The 19,279-nt window shown below is 47.6% G+C and overlaps 1 protein-coding gene across 5 annotated transcripts in view; it reads left to right on the top strand.

The window, feature by feature from the left end:
* The first annotated feature begins 6,192 nt into the window (after window positions 1–6,192).
* The window catches only part of TLR5 (toll like receptor 5), a 45,290-nt gene continuing 32,203 nt past the window's right edge, over window positions 6,193–19,279 (top strand). For 3 of the 5 annotated variants that reach the window (XR_013529595.1, XM_008985163.4, XM_078356390.1), the window contains exons 1-2: window positions 6,193–6,245; window positions 16,629–16,792. Coding sequence is in view for 1 of the 5 variants with exons in the window: in XM_078356389.1 (XP_078212515.1) it covers window positions 19,072–19,097 (26 nt within the window). In the remaining 4 variants the exon portion in view is untranslated. Of the gene's footprint in view, window positions 6,246–12,241; window positions 12,344–16,628; window positions 16,793–19,025; window positions 19,098–19,279 lie in introns of all 5 variants that reach the window. The other 2 variants (XM_035280710.3, XM_078356389.1) reach the window with 2 other exon arrangements.

Below are 19,279 nucleotides of genomic sequence, written 5' to 3' on the forward strand. Positions count from 1 at the left end.
CCATCCCCCAGGCCAAGAAAGAGAACACCCCCTACCCTAATAGACCCGGGGACTTTTTCTCAGTAATGCCTCCTCCCTGTGGCCACCCTGACTTCTGCAATAATCATTTTCTTGATCTTTTAAAATCGTATTATCACCTACTTATGTGTGCATAATTTAGCTTCACCTGTTCTGAATTTTATATGAATAAAATAACATTAACCTATTGTTCCGCATCTTCATTCTTTTGTTGAAGACATGTTTGTATGTTTCATCCATGTTGCTGGATACCCTTTCCGATGTCTAATGCTCCATCGTATGACCATTATTAATCTGTAATTTATTTATCCATTCTACTTGGATTTTTTTTTTTTTTTTTTTTTTTTTACTTTTTAGAGTCTGCCTCTCACTCTGTTGCCCAGGTTGGAGTGAAGCCGCTGTTTGTAGTGTGGTCCTTGCACTGTGCAGTACGGGACTTCTGGGCTCAAACATGCGGCACTGAGCCCAGCCCAGCTCATCTATTCCACTTTCGATGGACACTTGAGGGACTTCTAGTTTGGTGATTTGTATTAGTTATCTATTGCTTTGTGACAAATCATGCCAAAACACAGTGGATTAAAGCATCATGTATTACGTGACAGTTTCTGTAGATTTAGACTCCAGGCATGGCCTAGGTGGGTCCCCTGGCTCTGGTCTCTCACAAGACTGTAATGGAGGTGTTAGCTGAGGCTATGATCGCATCTTAAGGTTTGAGTGGGGGGTGATTCAATGTTAAATTCACTCAAGTGGTTGTTGGCAAGAACCAATTTCTCACAGGCTGTTAGACTGATGGCTTCAGCCACTCACCAGCTGTTGGTAAGAGGCTTCCCTTGAATCCTTGCCATATGGGTCCTTCCACAGGGCAGCTGACAATATGGCAGCCAGCTTCATGAAAGCAAGCAAGCAAAAGGGCCAGAGAGAGAGTATGAGCAAGGCAGAAGTCACATCCTCTTATGATCTATTCTCAGAAGCAATGACCCATCAATTTTGTCATGCTGTATTTGTTAGAAGGAGTCACTAGGTCCAGTTCACACTTAAGGAAAGAAGATTACAGAAAGGCATGAATACCAGGAGGCAGAAATCGTAGAGGGCCATCAAAGAAGCTGGCCGCACAGAGGAGATAACAAACAATGCTGTCTTACAGATTTTTATATATATATTGTGGCGTACAAGCATATCAGGTTATGCACCTCGGCATGGAGTTTTTAGGTCTTAGGGCATGTGAATCTTCAACTTTCCATGACAAGGCGAAACTTTCCCCAAGTGGGATACCAATCACATTCCCACTACCAGCAAGTGAGAATTCTGGTTTCTCCATATCATCACCAACACTTTTTATTATCAGAAATTTTATTTTTGGCCACTATGATTTATGTAATATGTGATTATTATAGCTTTACTTTGCATTTCTAAGATTACTAATGCGGTCTGGCCCTTTTTCATTTATTTATTGGTCATCTTGGATTTCCTGTTTTATGAAGTATCTGCCTGTATCTTTTGTCTATTTTTCCATTGACTTTTCTTACTGATTTGCATGAGTTCTTAATATACCTGCACGCTCGGGCTTCACAGTTACATGTGCTGTAAACATCTTCTCCAGTTGTGTTTCCTATCTTTTTACCCTTTTAAATCTGTCTTTTGATAAACACAAAGTCTTGATTTTAAGACAGTTGAATTTATCGATCTTTTCCTTTATGAATTCTTGGACTAAGCCTGTCTTCTAGCTATTGTTTTCCACCTATGTCTTCAACTGTACCCCCATCTTGATGCCCCCCTATTGTCTCCATATAAACATCTCTTCTATGCTCTGGACACGAGTTCAACTGCTCACTCGATGGCTCCACCTCCATATCCCACAGACAGTCCAACACCAGTTTACCCCAAACTGAACTCATCCCTCTAAGTTCACCTGCTACCACCCTACCACCCCTAACTTGTATTTTCTAACTCTATGACTGACACAACTATCCACCAATCACAAAGCCAGTGTCTTGTGAAATTGCCCTGACCAGTCTTTCTCTTATAAGGATCCGTTTTTTCTGATTCTACAATCTAAACCTTGTCTCACTCTGTCTTCTCCTCCACATCTCCAATGCCAGAATGTAAGTTCCATGAGACCCGGGACCTTGTCCAGCTTGTTCATTCCCACAACCTCAGTAACGGAGGGTGCTTAACAGCATGAATTCTGGAGCCCAATTACCTGATTCAAATCCTGACTCTGTCAATTATTAGCTATCTAGGTAAGTGAAAGTTATGTGACCTCTTCTCCCTCAGTTTCCCCATTGGTAAAATGGGGGGATGGTCATAGTACTGATCCATGGGGTTGTGGTGAGGGTTGAATCAGTTAATGCATGTATGGTACTTAGAAAAGAACAGGGCACATGGTAAGCACTCAATAAATATTGACTATTATAGCACCTAGCATGGTGGTAGCATGGTGGTAGGATATAATATTAATAGTCAATATTCATATTAATAGCCAGTATTTATTGAGTGCTTACTATGAGTCCTGTTCTTTTCTAAGTTCTATTATACCCTAGCATGGTGAAAGGGTATAATATTACACATCAAAATATATTTTGAGCATCAAAAAATATTTATCATCAAAAACTAAGCATCAAAAATATTTATCAACAGAAATGAATGAATGCCACTGTCTCATTTAGACTCATTATCTTTGCTTAGACAATTGCAGTAGTCTAATAACCATCCCATCTCTCACTCCACTCGTTCTACGCACTGCCATCAGGGTATGATTCCATGTATAGAAACACGAAGGCGTGGTGTCACGCCATTGCTTAACACCATCCTGGGGGTCCCAAACTTCACAGGGAGCCAGAGCAAAGTCCAAACTCTTCGTCAGAACGCAGGTGCATGAACGTGCAATCTGGCGATTGCCTGCCTAGCTCTTCTCCCACCTCCACACTCCATTTACCTGCACTCCATTTACCAAACACACTGCACTCACTTACACACACACAACCTGCACTCCATTTACCAAAGCTCCGTCAGTTCCCAAATGAGCCACATTCCTTCATTCCTCTCCTGCTCAGAATGCCTCCCTCTGCCTGTGCAGCAGACAAAAATCCTTTTCTTCTTACTCCAGCAGCTACGTCAAGTCCCAGATGTAGGCGCTTCCAGGCAGCGTTAGACACATATATTATTACAGCATTTATCAAATTGCATTATAACTATTTATTTACATGTCCACCCCCACTCCCCCAGGCTCCTGAGAGCCAGCTCGTATTTAGATTTGTATTTCTGGCAAGAAGCACAGGGCTATGGAAGCTTAATATACGTTTGTTGAATGGATGGTTAGTTTTAAGAAGTACCTAATAAACCTTGGTATTTTTATTTCCTTGAATCTTGTTTTCGATGCTGCCTTTTTTTAATAGAAATAGTCACTGCTGCTTATGTTTACAAGTTTATTGAGTTCTAATTTTATCCTTTAAAATGAAGATTGCTGGTATCATTTATTCACTCATGCATTCATCAACAAATATTTATTGGGAAACACTTGTCAGATACTGGATTTGAAATGAAGAAATTAGACATGGCCCCTACCCTCATGAAACTTACAGTCTATAAAATCTATTAAATATGAGGACAGATTGACCTTGAACCAATAAACATATCCATGTAAAATAATCATTTGAAGTCAGAGTCGTGAAGGTAAAGAATAGGCTATAAGAGGAAGAATAACAATGGAATATTTTTTTTTTCAAATCGAGTCTCACTCTGTCACCCAGGCTGGAGTGCAGTGCTGCCATCTCAGCCCACTGCAACCTCCACCTCCAGGGTTCAAGCTATTCTCCTGCCTCAGCCTCCTAAGTAGCTGTGATTACAGGCACGCACCCCCACACCTGGCTAATTTTTGTATTTTTAGTAGAGACAGGGTTTTACCCTGCTGGTCAGGCTGATCTCGAACTCCTGACCTCGTGATCTGCCCACATCAACCTCCCAAAGCGCTGGGATTACAGGCGTGAGCCACTGTGCCTGGTCAGGACCTAGTTTAGATAGAACAGTTAGGGAAGTTTCTTTGAAGAAGTTACAATAGAGGCAACGCTACAAGATGGGTAAGAGCAAGCCATGCAAAGTCATGGAGAAAGAGCATTCCAGGCAGAAGGAACAGCATGTGTGAAGACCTTAAGCAAGCGGAAGGCAGCTGCTGAGGCTGGGGCCTGGGAGGTGGGGGCTGGGAGTAGACAAGCCCAGAGAAGTTGTCAGGGGCCAGATGATGGGGTAGTTCATAGGGAAGGCACTGAAGGTTTAACATGTGGGAGCGACAGGAACCTCTGGCAGGGCTCTGCCTGTGAGCACCACATATCACCCCGAGGATGTGTGGGCTACTCTAGGTTTCAGTGCAGAGAAAAGCAAGTGACAACCCTTCTGTCCCTACTCAGCAAAAGCTCTGATCACCAGCCTCCTTCCCCTGAACATACGGAAGAAAAATAATGGAACTGCATTTCAAGGGTCGCATGTGAGAAGACCCTAAGCTGCCCTGGCTGTTCAGGTGGAAGTCGTCCTCTTCCTCAGTGACCTCGGCTGTTGGAAGACATGGCTAGGCAGACAGAATCTAAGAGTTCTTCCAGGTGTGACATGAGTCACTGGAGCTCAGTGACAGAAACCAGTATCCAAAGCCAGATGCCACCCTGGGGAGGGAGACTCTGGAAGTTCCTGGAAGGCCATAACACCGCCCAGAAGGCTCCTCTCTCCCACATATTCACAAAGCTCCATGGTGAGCCAGGCCCTGCTGTTCTTGCAGTGTCCACCTATGATGCGAGGTAAACAGTGCCACGTGTCAAGCTGTCCCCAGTCTTGCCCTCTCTTCCACTACCAAAAGAGGGAACACTGGGATTGCCCCAGCAAGGTGTTATTTATGTCAGGCTAGGGCCACTGTGACTCCCAGCTCCCACTACTTTCTAGGTGCCCTTACAGACCTCCCCACTGCCCCCTGAATATATCAGAGTGTGAACACCACCTCCCTCTCCACAATCCCCACAGTGGGGTTCGGGTGAGCAGGGAGGTGGCTTCATCCCTCTACATGCAGCCCTTGGAGACCTACTTAGGCTATCTGTCAGTCGGGCTTCAAGCTGCCAGCCGAGGAGGGGAGCTGAGAAGACTCTGTAATGAGATCTGTGCGCTGTAATTAAGTGCCAGGCTTTGTTTCACACCCATCTTTCCCACCTCCCCCGATCCTATCGCCAAGCTCCTCCAGGCAGTGAGTGGGGAGTATCAGCTGCTCTGCGATTACACCCCAAGTGGCAGGTGGCAGGGAGATCCTCTGCCTGCAGTCTGCACCCCACCTCCAGGCTTCCCCCACCACCAGTCTTAACTAAGACAGTGCCATTTCTGTCCTTGAACTGGGTTTCACCCCAGAAAGCCCCTCCACTTCTCATAAGGCTACCTCCTTTTAACCCTTTGGTTGCCACTCCGCTTCTCATAAGGCTACCTCCTTTTAACCCTTTGGTTGCCCCTCCACTTCTCATAAGGCTACCTCCTTTTAACCCTTTGGTTGCCACTCCGCTTCTCATAAGGCTACCTCCTTTTAACCCTTTGGTTGCCACTCCGCTTCTCATAAGGCTACCTCCTTTTAACCCTTTGCTTGCAGGGCCTCTGGGGTGTCCATTTCTTTCTTTTGACATGCTCCTTTTCCTGCAAATTTCGGCAAACCACAACAGTAGAGGGGGTGAGAAAAAGGGAAAGAAGTTCGTGCAGAAGGAGCACTGTTCTTAGAGGACAGGAAGGTCTCTCTTCTCTCTGGTGCTCCACGCAGAATGGGGGATTCCTTCTCACACACCGCAGCCCCCAAACATATGCAGCAGATTCTGCTGACAGGAGTGTCATTTTGATCCCCACATCTGAGGCTGAAGTTTAGCCTAGCTGAAGAAGCGGCAGAGTGGGAGCGCACGCGAGGTCTTCGGCCTGGGTTTCCTCCTTTGTACGAAGGGGAGAGGATGGGAAGGAGCAGAGCTGGCCTGGGTGATCTCGATGGATACTGTGGGGGTCTACGGAGGCCGCAACGTAACCTCTGCCTACTGTCCCCGGGCCTGGCCTCCCGCAGCCCTCAGGGAAAACCCTCCCCTGGGAGGGGGCGTGGCCTGGCCGGTGGGCGGGCCCTTACGTGGGCGGGGCCGCGGGGCTTTCCGGAACCTGGGCGGGGGCGCCACTTTTGCGGCCGGGAAGAGCGAGCCCAGGCGCCGGCGGTGCGGGGAGGCGTCCCAGAGGTGAGCGCCCTGCAGCGGTAGGGGATGGACCGGGCCCTAAGTCACAGGCGGCGCAGGGCGGGGACGCGGCGGGCAGACGCCTCTCCACCCTCCTCCCGGGCTGTCCCCGTCTGTTTCACCCGTCCGTTTCCTATTTCCCAGGGAGGCGGCGCTCCCTGCCCCACAGCACCCGCGAGACGTGGAGTCCCTCGGCCCAGGGGTGCAGTGACGGTGTCACGTGGATGCCCTGTGCCTGGCAGGTTGGAGACCTCCGCAGTGACGAAGTCACTCACATCCCTGCCTTGAAACAGAGCGGGTCCCTCTTGTGCCGTCTCTTTGTCACCCTCGCCCCCACCCTGTGGAAGAGGCTTGTCCCCAGTCACTTTCTTCCTTGGAAAAGGAAGACACAGGGCCACCTCCAGCAGGGCCATGGAAATCCCAGAAAGTCACTGATCTGCCGGACAAAAAGCCCTGAACACCCCACCCCACAGCACCAGGCAGTGCACCCTAGCCAAGACTCCGTGGTAAATTTTGCTGGCCTTTATGTTGAGAGGGGGGAAACAAAAGTCTGCCTGTGAAGATCATCGCCCAGTGCCTACGCTCCTATGAAACCGCAATTGGAAAGCCATTTCCTAAGGGGCGAGGGTGGGTTTGGGACTACACCGTGGCTTGGGTGATCGACGGTCGTGGGAGTGAGGGTCCTTGCCCCAGGAAGGCGCTGAGGCCCTGTTGGGTGGGAATCAATGACAGTGGCTTGGAGGAGGGAGAGCAGTGTTGTTACCTAGTTAGTATTAGGAACACACCCGTCCAGCACCATGAACTGCAAACAAGCAGAGTAATCCCAGTGTCCTTCAGATACTGTTGCTGAGCAGTGACCTAATCACTGAGGTGCTGTCTGGACTGCAGGTGCATCTGTAATGCTGCCCTCTTGCTCAGTGCATGGCAGAGGCATTGGTGACTCCCCGCTAAGGCTAGGGGTAGCTCCTGTGCAGGAGCAGTCAGGCTCTTGCAGGGCCTGTGTGGTTTTGTCAGTTTGCTCTGCATTTACCCAGCCCCTCTGAATTCTGAAAAGTGTGTACAAGATCTCTTGGACTCCTTGACTCACTTCACCCTTGTTCTTGTGTGCAGAAAACAATTCCCAGTGAGCCATTCACAGCCAGTCAGAAGGGAAGCCCTGGAGCAGACCCTGGGAGAAGTTCTGTGGGGCTAGATGCTAATTATTCGGTTACTGGATTGTGGGAAAATTCCAGGGGAGGTCCCAGAGGAGGGACCCGGCAAAAGCTAATTACCAAGCAGTTCAAAAATAATGTATATTTCTTTCCTTTTATTTTGAGATGGAGTCTTACTCTGTCACCCAGGCTGGAGTGCAATGACACGATCTTCACTTACTGCAACCACCGCCTCCTGGGTTCAAGTGATTCTCTTGCTTCTGCATCCCAAGTAGCTGGGATTACAGGTGCCCACCACCAAACCTGGCTAATTTTTGTATTTTTAGTAAAGACAGGGTTTCACCATGTTGGTCAGGCTTGTCTCAAACTCCTGACCTTAGGTGATCTGCCAGCCTAGGCCTCCCAAAGTGTTGGAATTACATGTGTGAGCCACCATGCTGGGCCAAAAATAATATGAATTTTAACAATCAGTATGACCATGCCTGTGCCCATGGGCTTAGTTATCAGTCTGACTGATTCTTCCTTCCAAATTGATAGGAGAGGATCACCCCTTTGGACGTATACAGCTCTGAGCAAAGCAAAAAGCATTTAGATGCCATTGTCTGAATGCAAAACCAGCCCTGCCAGGTTTTCAGTGTGGTTTCTGAGGAGGGAGCACCTCTCCTGAGAAAGGTGTTTCCAGCACAGTGCCTCTATTGTTCATTCCTGTGCATCAGGAAGTTTGGCTCTGCTGAGTGCTGTAAGCAAAACTCTCCTGTTTATTTGTCTCTGTATGCTCACAGATTTAGACAGCAGGCAACACTGCAGTGTCCACTTACTGCAACCAGATGGGTTCATTTCACTCTTAGCATTGTGGGAAAGAATTCAGAAGGCAGATCCAAACCTTCAATCAGATCTCTGAAGCTTAAGTGCTTCCCACCCTTGGTCCCTTAATGTGTGAGCCACAGCATACAGTGTCTTCAGCTCTCTAGGACAAACCCAAGTGTGAGGTATAGTCCCCGCTGTCCAGAAGCTCCTAGGTCTAAGTGGGACGACAAAACCAGCACCTGTGAAACAATTAAAGAGCAATTAAGTGCCAAAGTAAGTGGCAGCATCTGCTAGCTCAAAGAAACTAGCTAGTGCGGACTGACTGGCAAAGGAAGCCAGGGCTTCACAGAGCCAGCTGGTGTTCAGCTTGACTTAAGAATGATCAGGGCTGGGCCAGGCCTGGGGAAGGAAGCATGATGATATATGAAGCTCAGAATAAGCAAAGGCACTTGTTGCCCAGAGCCAATCCAAATTCCTGCCTTCCAGGAATTCTGGCTATGGGTCCCACCACTCTTCCTGCACCTAGCTATACTGTCCTCCTTAAAGGATTCTAACCATGCCTTTTTTTTTTTTTCCCCCAAGATGGAGTCTCACTCTGTCACCGAGGCTGGAGTACATTGGTGCGATCTTGACTCACTGCAACCTCTGCCTCCTGGGTTCGAGTGATTCTCCTGCCTTAGCCTCCCAAGTAGCTGGGACTAGGGGTGCGTACCACCGTGCCTGGATAATTTTTGTATTCTTTTTTTTTTTTGAGATGGAGTTTTGCTCTTGTTACCCAGGCTGGAGTGCAATGGCACAATCTCGGCTCACGGCAACCTCCGCCTCTTGGGTTCAGACAATTCTCCTGCCTCAGCCTCCTGAGTAGCTGGGATTACAGGCATGCGCCACCATGCCCAGCTAATTTTTTGTATGTTTAGTAGAGACGGGGTTTCACCATGTTGGCCAGGCTGGTCTTGAACTCCTGACCTCAGGTGATCCACCTGCCTTGACCTCCCAAAGTGCTGGGATTACAGGTGTGAGCCACCACGCCCGGCCTGACCATACCTTTTTGGTGTGCCTTCTTCACTTTATGTCTACTCTCCTGCACTCAGGTTGCTCTGCTGAGCAATCCTCTACATTTTTTAAGAAGCAGCTCAAATAGCACTTTCTCCAGTGAAGACGTCCCTGGCTGGCCCCTACTGCAGTCTTTGAGCAGAGTTGGAGGGTTTCTGCTTTGTCCTCCATTGCTCCTTGCATAGACCTCTGTTGAAGCTTTGTATTGTCCACAGGAGTTAAGGGGTCTTTGACCCACTCACTGAAGCAGAGCTGTGTCTCACTTACCTCGAGATCCCCTGAGCCAAATTTGGTATCTGACACATAAGAGGCATTTGATAAATGATTCTTGATTGAAATTCAAGCCCATATAGGGAAGACTGAAGTGCTCCACCAACTTGGAGTAGAAGATTTGGATTATGTGTTATAAGGAGTCTCAGATTGGATAAATTAGATGGAGCCAATTGCCAGAGGCCTTGAGGAGTTTTAATGTAATGTCATGATGGTGCTCAAAACTCATAGCACCCCCTGCTGCGTTCACTACAGAATTCTAGATTCTTCTTGATCTGGCTCCAGCATGTCCCTAAAGAGGAGGCTAAAGACCTCATCTTCAACCAGCTCCCACCTTGAGCCCACAAGTCTACCTTCTGAGCCACTCCAGCCCCAGGTAGCTCCCCAGGCCTGGACTCTGTCTTCTCCTTTAGCCATGCTATTTGGCAGCCATAGCCAGGAATGCCTACTGCTCTCCTAGCTAATTCCTGATCACTGGGACTCCAGATCTGAATCCCCTGTGTACAGAGGCCCCTCAGGCTGGGCTTTCAAGTTCTCCTCGGTGCTCCATAGCACTCTGCACAACCTCTAATGACATTTATCACGCCCTCTTTTGGCTGCTGGTTACTTGGCCATCTCCCTGCTGGTTAGCTCCCTGAAGGAAGTGATTGGATTAATCCTTGATATATCCCCCATCAGCTAACATTGTTCCTAGAAGATGGTGCCCAATAAGTGTGCATTGGATGGTAGGCTGAACCAGGGTAATAAAAATATCAGAAGGACAAATCTAGAGACATCTGGAAGGGGAAAGCTAGAATCTGGTGATTATATACAAAGAGTGTACTAGTCTGTTCTCACACTGCTAAAAAAGACATTCTTGAGTCTGAGTAACTTATAAAGGAAAGAAGTTTAATTGACTCAGTTCCACATGGCTGGGAAGGCCTCACAATCATGGTGGAAGGCAAGGAGGAGCAAAGTCACATCTTACATGGCGGCAGGCAAGAGAGCGTGTGCAGGGGAACTACCCTTTATAAAACCATCAGATCTTATGAGACTTAATCATTATCATAAGAACAGCCGGGGAAGAACCGCCCCCATGATTCAATTACCTCCCACTTGGTTCCTCCCAAACACATGAGAATCATGGGAGCTACAATTCAAGATAAGGTTTGGGTGGGGACACAGCCAAACCATATCAGAGAGTAAGGGGCAGGTTTCCTTACAACCTGTGAGGCAGGTGGAGATGGTATCCTGCAGGGGTAGGATTCTCTGCCCTGGGGAGAGATCCTCTTATATGTCTCTGAGTGTTTATGCAAAAATGTTTTTGTTTCCTGAAGGATTTTCAAAATTTAAAATATTAAGTCACTTTGAGACATATTGAGTCTGATGTTAAAATGGCAATGTCCTAGAGTCAACTGAAATACACACTTTGAGTACAGGTGACATCAGGCCTAGAAGACGATTTTGGGAGCATGGTGGCAACAGTTTAACTTGTGAAAGCAAATGTAGTCACTGAGGGAAGAAGCATAAAGCAGAGAACAAGATCTTGGGGAAAACTGGAAGCTGTGGAGGTGGGAAAAAGAAAAGCATCTGTTGGAAAGCAGAATGACAGAAAGATAGGGAAAAAAATCAAGAGGCCAAAAGAAGAGATATTTCAAAAAGAAATAGGTGGCCAAAGCTGCCCAATGCTTAAAAAAAAACAGGAGATTCAAAAAAGAGAGAAGAGGCTGGGTGTAGTGGTTCATGCCTGTGATACCTTGGGAGGCAAGGCAGGAGGATTGTTTAAAACCAGGAGTTCAAGACCAGTCTGGGCAACATAGTGAGACCCGCCCGCCCCCCCATAAACACACACACACACACACACACACACACACAAATTTTAATATTAGCAGGGCATGGTGGCACATGCCTATAGCCCCAGCTACTCCTGAGGTGGGAGGATCACTTGGACTCAGGGGTTCAAGGCTGCAGTGAGCTCTCATCGCACCACTTCACTCCAGTCTGGGAGACAAAGTGAAACCTGGTCTCAAAAAAAAAAAAAAAAAGGCAGACCTGAAGAGGTTACAGAGAGGCTAGTTACTGAGTTACTGGGCAGTGGAAATGTTGGGTGGTGATTTTCGACTTCTCTGAGGAATTTGACATAAAAGAAAGAAGGGAGGAGTGGTCTGCTCAAGAGAAGACATTCTGTTTGTTTCATGGTAAGAGAAGCGTGCCTGCCTTTGATCACACCAGGGAAGGAGCCCGTTTATGCTAAAGGAATATAGATACACATTTATATTGTTAACATTGGTTGTATTTTATGGAAACCTCCCTCTCCTCTTTTCCCCTCCCCTGCAAGTGTCACATAGAACTTTCTCTCTGGGGAATTGCCAAAGTCATGGTATTGCTAAATCCAGTGACAGGGTGTTGCAGCACTGAAATAATTGGTTCTCACCTCCCTGGCCTGTTATAAGCTTCCCTCAAATGCTTCCGGACAACTTTGCTTCCTAATCGTGCTAGCCAGGCATTTTCTCTTTCACTCTGCACAAATTAATCACAGCGCTAATAGCAAATGCATACATAGCACTTACTCTGAGCTAGAGATGATTCTAAGTCCCTATGAGGGGTAAATGGTGAACAGTATTCAAGCCAACATATCTGGCTTCAGGGTCCATGCACTTAAACCACTATACCGAATTCAAGGTAAGTAAGTGTGTATGTTACCACAGATTGATGTTCATCTTCCTGGCACTACTACAGGATTCAGAGTCCTGAAGCTACTGACAACATGGCTTGTCCACAGTCACCAGACCAGGCATCTCTCTGGACCCAGATTCACAGTGGGTTGGACTAGCTTTGACAGTGAGTAAGACCAGGCTTGATGGTGCATGCCTATAATCCCAGCACTTTGGGAGGCTGAGGCGGGCGAATCTCTTGATCTCAGGAGATGGAGACCAGCCTGGCAACATGGGAAGACCCGCTTTTACAAAAAATAGAAAAATTAGCTGGGCATGGTAGCATGTGCCTGATAGTCAGCAAGTAATCCACCGCATGCCAAGTATTGCAAGGGACCAGAAAATAGAAGCTGTTTCCCATCTCATTACTCTTCACAAACATCCCATTTTGTAGTCAGGGAAGCTGGATTTGAACTCAGAAGACCATAATAAAGGTAAAACCAAAAGCCACTTTTAGTCCTGCATTTCTGTGATCTGAGATTCCTGCTCATCTTGGTCAGAGATATAACTGAGTTCAGATAGTTTCAAGCTACTTTTTGTTTTTTTTCCCAACCTGTGAAGCAAAAGGGTAGTGCGTATGAATCTCTAGCGTGCACAGATATACAGGAAACACTGCCTCTCCTCTCTATACTAGATCTTACTATTGGTTTAGCACCTTCATCTCATCTGGCTGGCAACCAGAGAAACCACCCCAGGTTATGCCACTGGGTCACAATTTCAGATCTTTTATGCATTGCCACGATCCCAGGAACACGGATGCAGGTGTCTCCTGCTCCCGCATCTGGTCCACTCAGGTTGCCACTGAAAGCACTCTTGTGCCTGTCTTGCCTAGCAGGTCCCCACTGCTTCTAGACGACATAGTTAACTCAGTGGCGTCCTGCCAGAGTCTGTCTTCCAGGGACCCACAAACCCCCTTTCCCTTTCTGTCTTCCTGTTTCTAGAAGCATGCCTCTCCGCTTCTACCCACGAGCACCCTCCTATCCCTCTCCCCCCAACTTGGCAAAGCGTTTGTGTCCCCAACCTAAAGCCTAGTTTGGGAAATCGAAGACAGAATAACCTGCAGGCTATTCCTGGCAGGGTTCTGACGTATACCTGCCCTGGGGCAATGACTAGGGAGCTGGCCACAGAGGTGGAGGTGAGCCTGGGAAAGTAGAAATACAAGGAGAGGGGGAAAAAAAGTTGTCTAATCTCAAAATATCTAGCCACAGCCACAAGTTCCTCTGAGAGTAATTTCTTGAGGCCGGGAAAAAAGTTGCTATTTAAAGCTAGGATATATGTAGATCTATTTTTATTGGTATATTAATAACATTAGTTTTCACTATGTATCTTGAAGATCTTCTGTAACAGGCTTGCAAATTTGCCAGAATGAAGGAATGTTCTGCCCCAGGGAGGACTGACCCTGGTCTGATTGCTGTCATGATGATACTCAGCAAGTTTCCTTAGATAAATTTAGAGGTAACAAGGGTGTAAAAATGCTTCCAATTCAGACTCACCATTATACATATGCAGAAGCTGAGGACAACGAAAGTCAGGCTTGTCCAGGGTGCTCAGACTGTGGCTGAAGGAGGACAGAACCAAGATTCACCATCTCCCAGCCTGGCATGTTTGCCATGGTCTCGTGTATCTTGGAAGTAAGCACCACTAGCAAGTTGGAGCCAAGTCAACTAGCTACCTCCCTGTCCTGACTCAGAATGCAGCACAGCCACCCTGGGCAGCCTGCCCAAGCAGATTCCACATGCAGTAAACCTCCTTCGGGTCCCAGGACTCTGGGCACGGGGTGGGGACCTGTGCTTCACAGCAGGGGTGTGCTCCCCAGCCTCTCCTGTCCCTGCTCTGTCCCTCAGGCAACACCAGTGAAATCAGCTTCCTCTCAGGGCATCCTCATCCTGTCCTGAGTGCCCCCCCCCCATTTCTTCTTAACCTCTTCAGGGCTCACCTTGCATCAGGGGGTGTCTCCAGCAGCTGCAGGGTGCGTTGGATTTTATCTGCCTGGGAAGCTTTCTCTTGATGCCTTTCCTGGCCCAGCACAGACTACACATCCCTCTCAGGACAGTTCTCAAGTGTTTGGTACTCTGTCTTCATTTTCCCATTCTGTGTCTAATGGATCAGTTTAACAGGGGTCCTAGTCCCTGATCACCAGCCACCCCAGCTGTTTCCGCTTTACGTCGCAATCCAAATGATTTTTGCAGCGCTTAGCAGGTAGTCTGTGTCATTACTTCCTGGGATGCTGTATTGGGCTTCCCAGCTCTCATCTGCTCCAGCTCCCTGACCTTACAGTTGCCCAGCTTTCCTGGCAATTGACTTTGCCCATCAATACACGGGATTTAGCTGAGTAGCATCCAGAGAGGATGTTGGAGCCTCAATTTTCTAATTGAGAATATTGGCGCTGTCTGAACCTAGAGAGAGGTAAGGATGTTCACTTTCTGGGCGAGCTACCTTTTCCCGAGGATTTTAAATGTTATACTAGTTGTTCATTTTTTAATAATCACTCAGACAAAATTATTTCTTTCAATCAAATGCTTTAAAATTGTGTGCTAAAGAGTTATAACTCTTATATAACCCACCTGGGTTTTCAACATACTGTTTTCGGAATATCAGCGCCCTTGCTTGCTGCTGCTTTTGCTGTTTCGTGGTGCTGGGAACCTCCACCTACAGACAGTAAAGAAAACAGGAAGCTTGGAGGTAATTTCTCACTCATGCTAAAGAAACAAAATCACCCCAGTGCCTCGAGAATTTCCTTTCCCTCTCTCACCTTCCCCTTCAGTGGCTTCTAAAGGGAAGGCGTTTCTGGTGAGGTGTCGTTGCCTGAATGATGGCTGCCTCCTTCAGCAAGCAGGAGCTGCTGGGGTATTAAGCATGGGTAACGGGATCTTCTGCTTTGGGCACTGGAGGGTCCTTGGAAGCCAGACGCAGGCTGTTACTGCGGGGGTGGGGCACTGGGGAGGTAGAAACTATTATTGCTGCGATTTGATAGGCAGTAAACGGATGCTCAGAGAGGTTCAGCACTTGCCCGAGCTCACACACCTACTAAACTGCGGAGCTAGGATTTGAATCCAGCTGCAAATTTGGTTGTCATTGTACTAAAGCACTCTACTGCGCAAGCAGTGGGAACTTCCCAGCGGAGCTTGCAGCTCCTCCCGCCCCGCTGGGTCCTCCCCCCGCCGGCTCCGCGGGCTCCTCCCCTCGGTCCCCGCCCCTTGTGCGCCCCCTGCTGGTCTCCAGGGAAAGCGCCTCTCCTGAAACCAGAGAAGTCCACCCAAGCTGTCCTGTTTCCTTAGCTCCTAGGAAAGCGATATGACCCGTCCATCCCCCCTCCTCAAAGCCTCACATGAATTTTCTCTGATGCTTCACGCTTAAGCGCTGGGAAAAATTCCGGGGCGGGGGGGCGGGTTGCGGTGAGTGTATTAATATAGCTCCTTCTTAAAACCGATCATGCATCATCCTGGTCATGCCTCCCCCTGGGAGAATGAGGCAGCTCACGTGGGCATGGGGGTAGTGAGTAGGGAGACGAATTACATACAGGCTCTTAGGGCCTCACTGCTAACAGTGTGGTCAGTGGACCAGCAGCAGCAGCAGCATCACCTGGGAGCTCATTAGAAACGCAGACTCTCAGGTCCCGAAGCCGCAACCCTGATGAATGAGAATCACCGTTTCAAGGAGGTCTCCGGGAGTTTCAGCTTCTGAGCTCGCTTTGAGGCTCTGCGGATGTTTTGCAGCATATTCAATTTTGATTTTGTTTAAAGGTCACAGTGACAACTAAGTTTGAAGCTGGATTCAAATTCGAGCTCCACAATGTAATAAATGTGAGATCTTAGGCAAGTGCTTAACCTCTCTAAGTTAATCATCTATAAAATAATGAAAAGCACTATAAGTCAACTCTTCAACTTTCAGGACATTGTTCATCCGAAATCTGAAATCCAGTAACTGTGCACTGTCTTCTAACACAGCCATAATTTATCTAGAGGTACTGCTTAGAAATGTCTCACTCTGATGGTGACCTTAGTTCTATTTGTCCCTAGAGATCCACAAGATCTTTTGTCTGGAAGTTTTCTGCTCACTGGATAATAGGGACAGTAGACTTGTCCTCATCCTTGTGCTTGAGTCCTTAGAAACCAAATGACCCCAGAAATGTCATGAAAGAGATCTTAGGTCCCAGAGGAATTGAATGGCTTAGACATCGACCTTCTGAACAAGAGGCTGGGCCAGAGATTTCTCAAGATCCCTTCAGCCTTGGTGTTCTATACACTTGGATTTACAAAATGGTCTTGATCTTTTCCAGTTAAAACTCTGTTTAGTAAAGATACACAGGAAGATTTCAGTACTTCCACAAGAAAACTGCTGTATGGCACAGAAAAATATCTGTATACTATTTTTTGTTTCTTCTTCTTAATTAGTTTTTTATTCTCCCATAGGAAAACAAAAAGCTCTTTCTCCTGACTTACCAAAATCGAAAATACTGACTACTATCACTGTGATGAGATTCCTAGTCTCAGGAACTGAAGTCTTTAAACAGCCAGGGGGCCCTCGGCCCCTAGAATAAGAACATATTAGAAGTTCCTTCTGCTAGCACAAGGAGGTAAGTGCTTCTGGTAAAAAAGTATCGTGTGTCTGTCTGTGTGTATGATACATACATATTTGTACATATATGTACATATGTACAAATATACATACACATACATGTATGTGTATTTGAGATAGGGTCTCTCTCTGTTGCCCAGGCTGGAATGCAGCAGTGTGATCATAGTTCGCTGCAGCCTTGAACTTACAGGCTCAAGGGATCCTCCTGCTTCAGACTCCCAAATGGCTTGAACTACAGGTACACACCAGTACACCCGGCTACTTTTTCTATTTTTTGTAAAGACAAGGTCTCAGTATGTGGACGAGAAAGGTGTTGAACTCCTGAGCTCAAGCAATCCACCCGCCTCAGCCTCCCAAAATTCTGGGATTACAGGCATGAGCCACCATGCCTAGTCATATCTTCAAAATATTAATGGGGAAAAATATTGCTGGGGTACTTAAGTTGTGCCAGGTTCTACAGGGGGATCGAGACCAGCCTGGGCAACATGATAAAACCCCATCTCTACTAAAATATAAAAAGTCAGCCAGACATGGTGGTGTGCACCTGTAGTCCCAGCTACTGAGGAGGCTCAGGCAGGAGAATTTCTTGAACCCAGGAAGTGGAGGTTGCAGTGAGCTGAGATCATCATGCCACTGCACTGCAGCCTGGGTGACAGAGCAAGACTCCATCTCCAAAAAAGAGAATGCCTGCCCGTCCAGACTTACAATCTAGTGGAGAAGGCGTAATTTAATAAAAATACCATGATAGAGATGTACCCAGAACATCAAGGGAGGGAGTTAACGAGTGCATGTGGGCCAGGTGCAGTGGCTCACATCTGTAATCCCAGCACTTTGGGAGGCCAAGGCATGTAAATCGCTGGATCCCAGGAGTTCAAGACTAGCCTGGGCAACATGGTGAAACTCTTTCTCTACCGAAAAAAAAAAAAAAAAAAAAAAAAAAAATTAGTTGGGCATGGCATGGTGGTGCAAGCCAGGAGTCCCAACTACTTGGGAAGCTGAGGTAGGAGCATCACTTGAGCCCATGGGGTCATGGCTGCAATAAGTCCTGATCGCACCACTGTACCCCAACCTGGGCAACAGAGCGAGACAAAAAGAAACCAGTGCATGTAGAACTGTGAGGACTGTCCCATGGAAGAAGTGGCTCTGAGGTGGCCTTTGACAGGTAAGTTGGAATGGGATGAGTAGATGAGACATGCACGAGTATTCCAAGTTCCCGGACCAGCCAAAGCCGAGAGATCAGGTCAGGGGCAGATTCTGAGAATGGCAAGTTAGAGCTCCAGTGATGGGATGCAGTGTAGACACAGCCGGGAAGACAGAGTGGCTGGAGTTTCCCCCTCTGTGAAATGAGAGGGTTCAAGCGCTGAGGGCCTCTCTAGTCAGCCATTCCGGAATTCACTTAGGGTCTGTGGTGGGGACCAGGAGGTCATCCTGAAGAGTCTGAGTGATATGGACATGAGGAGCCAGTGTAGACTTCTGATCAGAGCCATGCCCTATCTGAGGAAGCCCCCTCAGATAGCAAGTGAGGGATGAGTGTCAGGGTCGGGCTTACTCTGGGAGACCAGCGAGGTGGTCTCTTCCACATCTAGAGAGGAGGCAGTGGAGCCTTGCAGCCGGGCAGTGGCTGCAGAATTGGAAGAAGGGGAAATGGATGCTGGCGGCATCCTGATGTGAAATTCCAGAACTGGCTGCCAGTTCTGTGTTGCCCTGCTTGAGGATTCTTCCGGCTGGGAATTAAAAACCAGTATGACCTCAGCCTCCTGGTTAGATTTAAAGGATATATACACTAAAGACAGAAATAAAGATCCATGAGCAAAGATGAATATGAGGCAGTGTCTGAGCAGTGACAAGGGTCTCAGAAACGCTGTAGCCCGAAATGCTCCGAACTTGGGGGAAATGCTACAAATATGCGAACTGGTTTTTAAGCTCTGTTCAGAACAGGAAGAAGGAAGCAACAAACTCATTCTCAGAAGCAGGTAGTACAGTGGTATAATACTAGCAGATAACCACTCCCTGGCAGGAGAGAAGTGTTGACCAGGTAGGAGAGGAAGAAGCAAGCAAGAGCTGGGGCTGTTCTGAATCTGCCCAAGTCCCTCTCAGACCAGCCCATCCAAGCAACCCAGAGAACTCTGCACCTGGCAGCCTTTTCTGCAGGGCCGTGAAGAGGGAGGCGGCATCAGGCAGGATGTAAGCAAATTCATTCATGCAGCAGATATTTCCAACCTACATTCTAGGTGCTGGCAACGAAGAGAACCAAACAATACCTGGCCTCCAGACGAAATGCTGATTCACAAAATAGGCCACAGGTGGGCTTTTAAACCACAAACCAGTGAGCTTGACATCAACTGTGCACCAATTTCTAGTAGGTGGCCTGCAGCTCTGCAGAACCATCCGGGGATCCCTGTGTGGCAGCCCGTGTTTCTGAATGGCAAGTCACAGAGGACTCAGCTTGTTTCCAACCTGACAGGGTTGGAATTTGGCAGGGCAT

The sequence above is a fragment of the Callithrix jacchus genome, chromosome 19, assembly GCF_049354715.1.
Source record: "Callithrix jacchus isolate 240 chromosome 19, calJac240_pri, whole genome shotgun sequence".
NCBI lineage: Eukaryota > Metazoa > Chordata > Mammalia > Primates > Cebidae > Callithrix > Callithrix jacchus.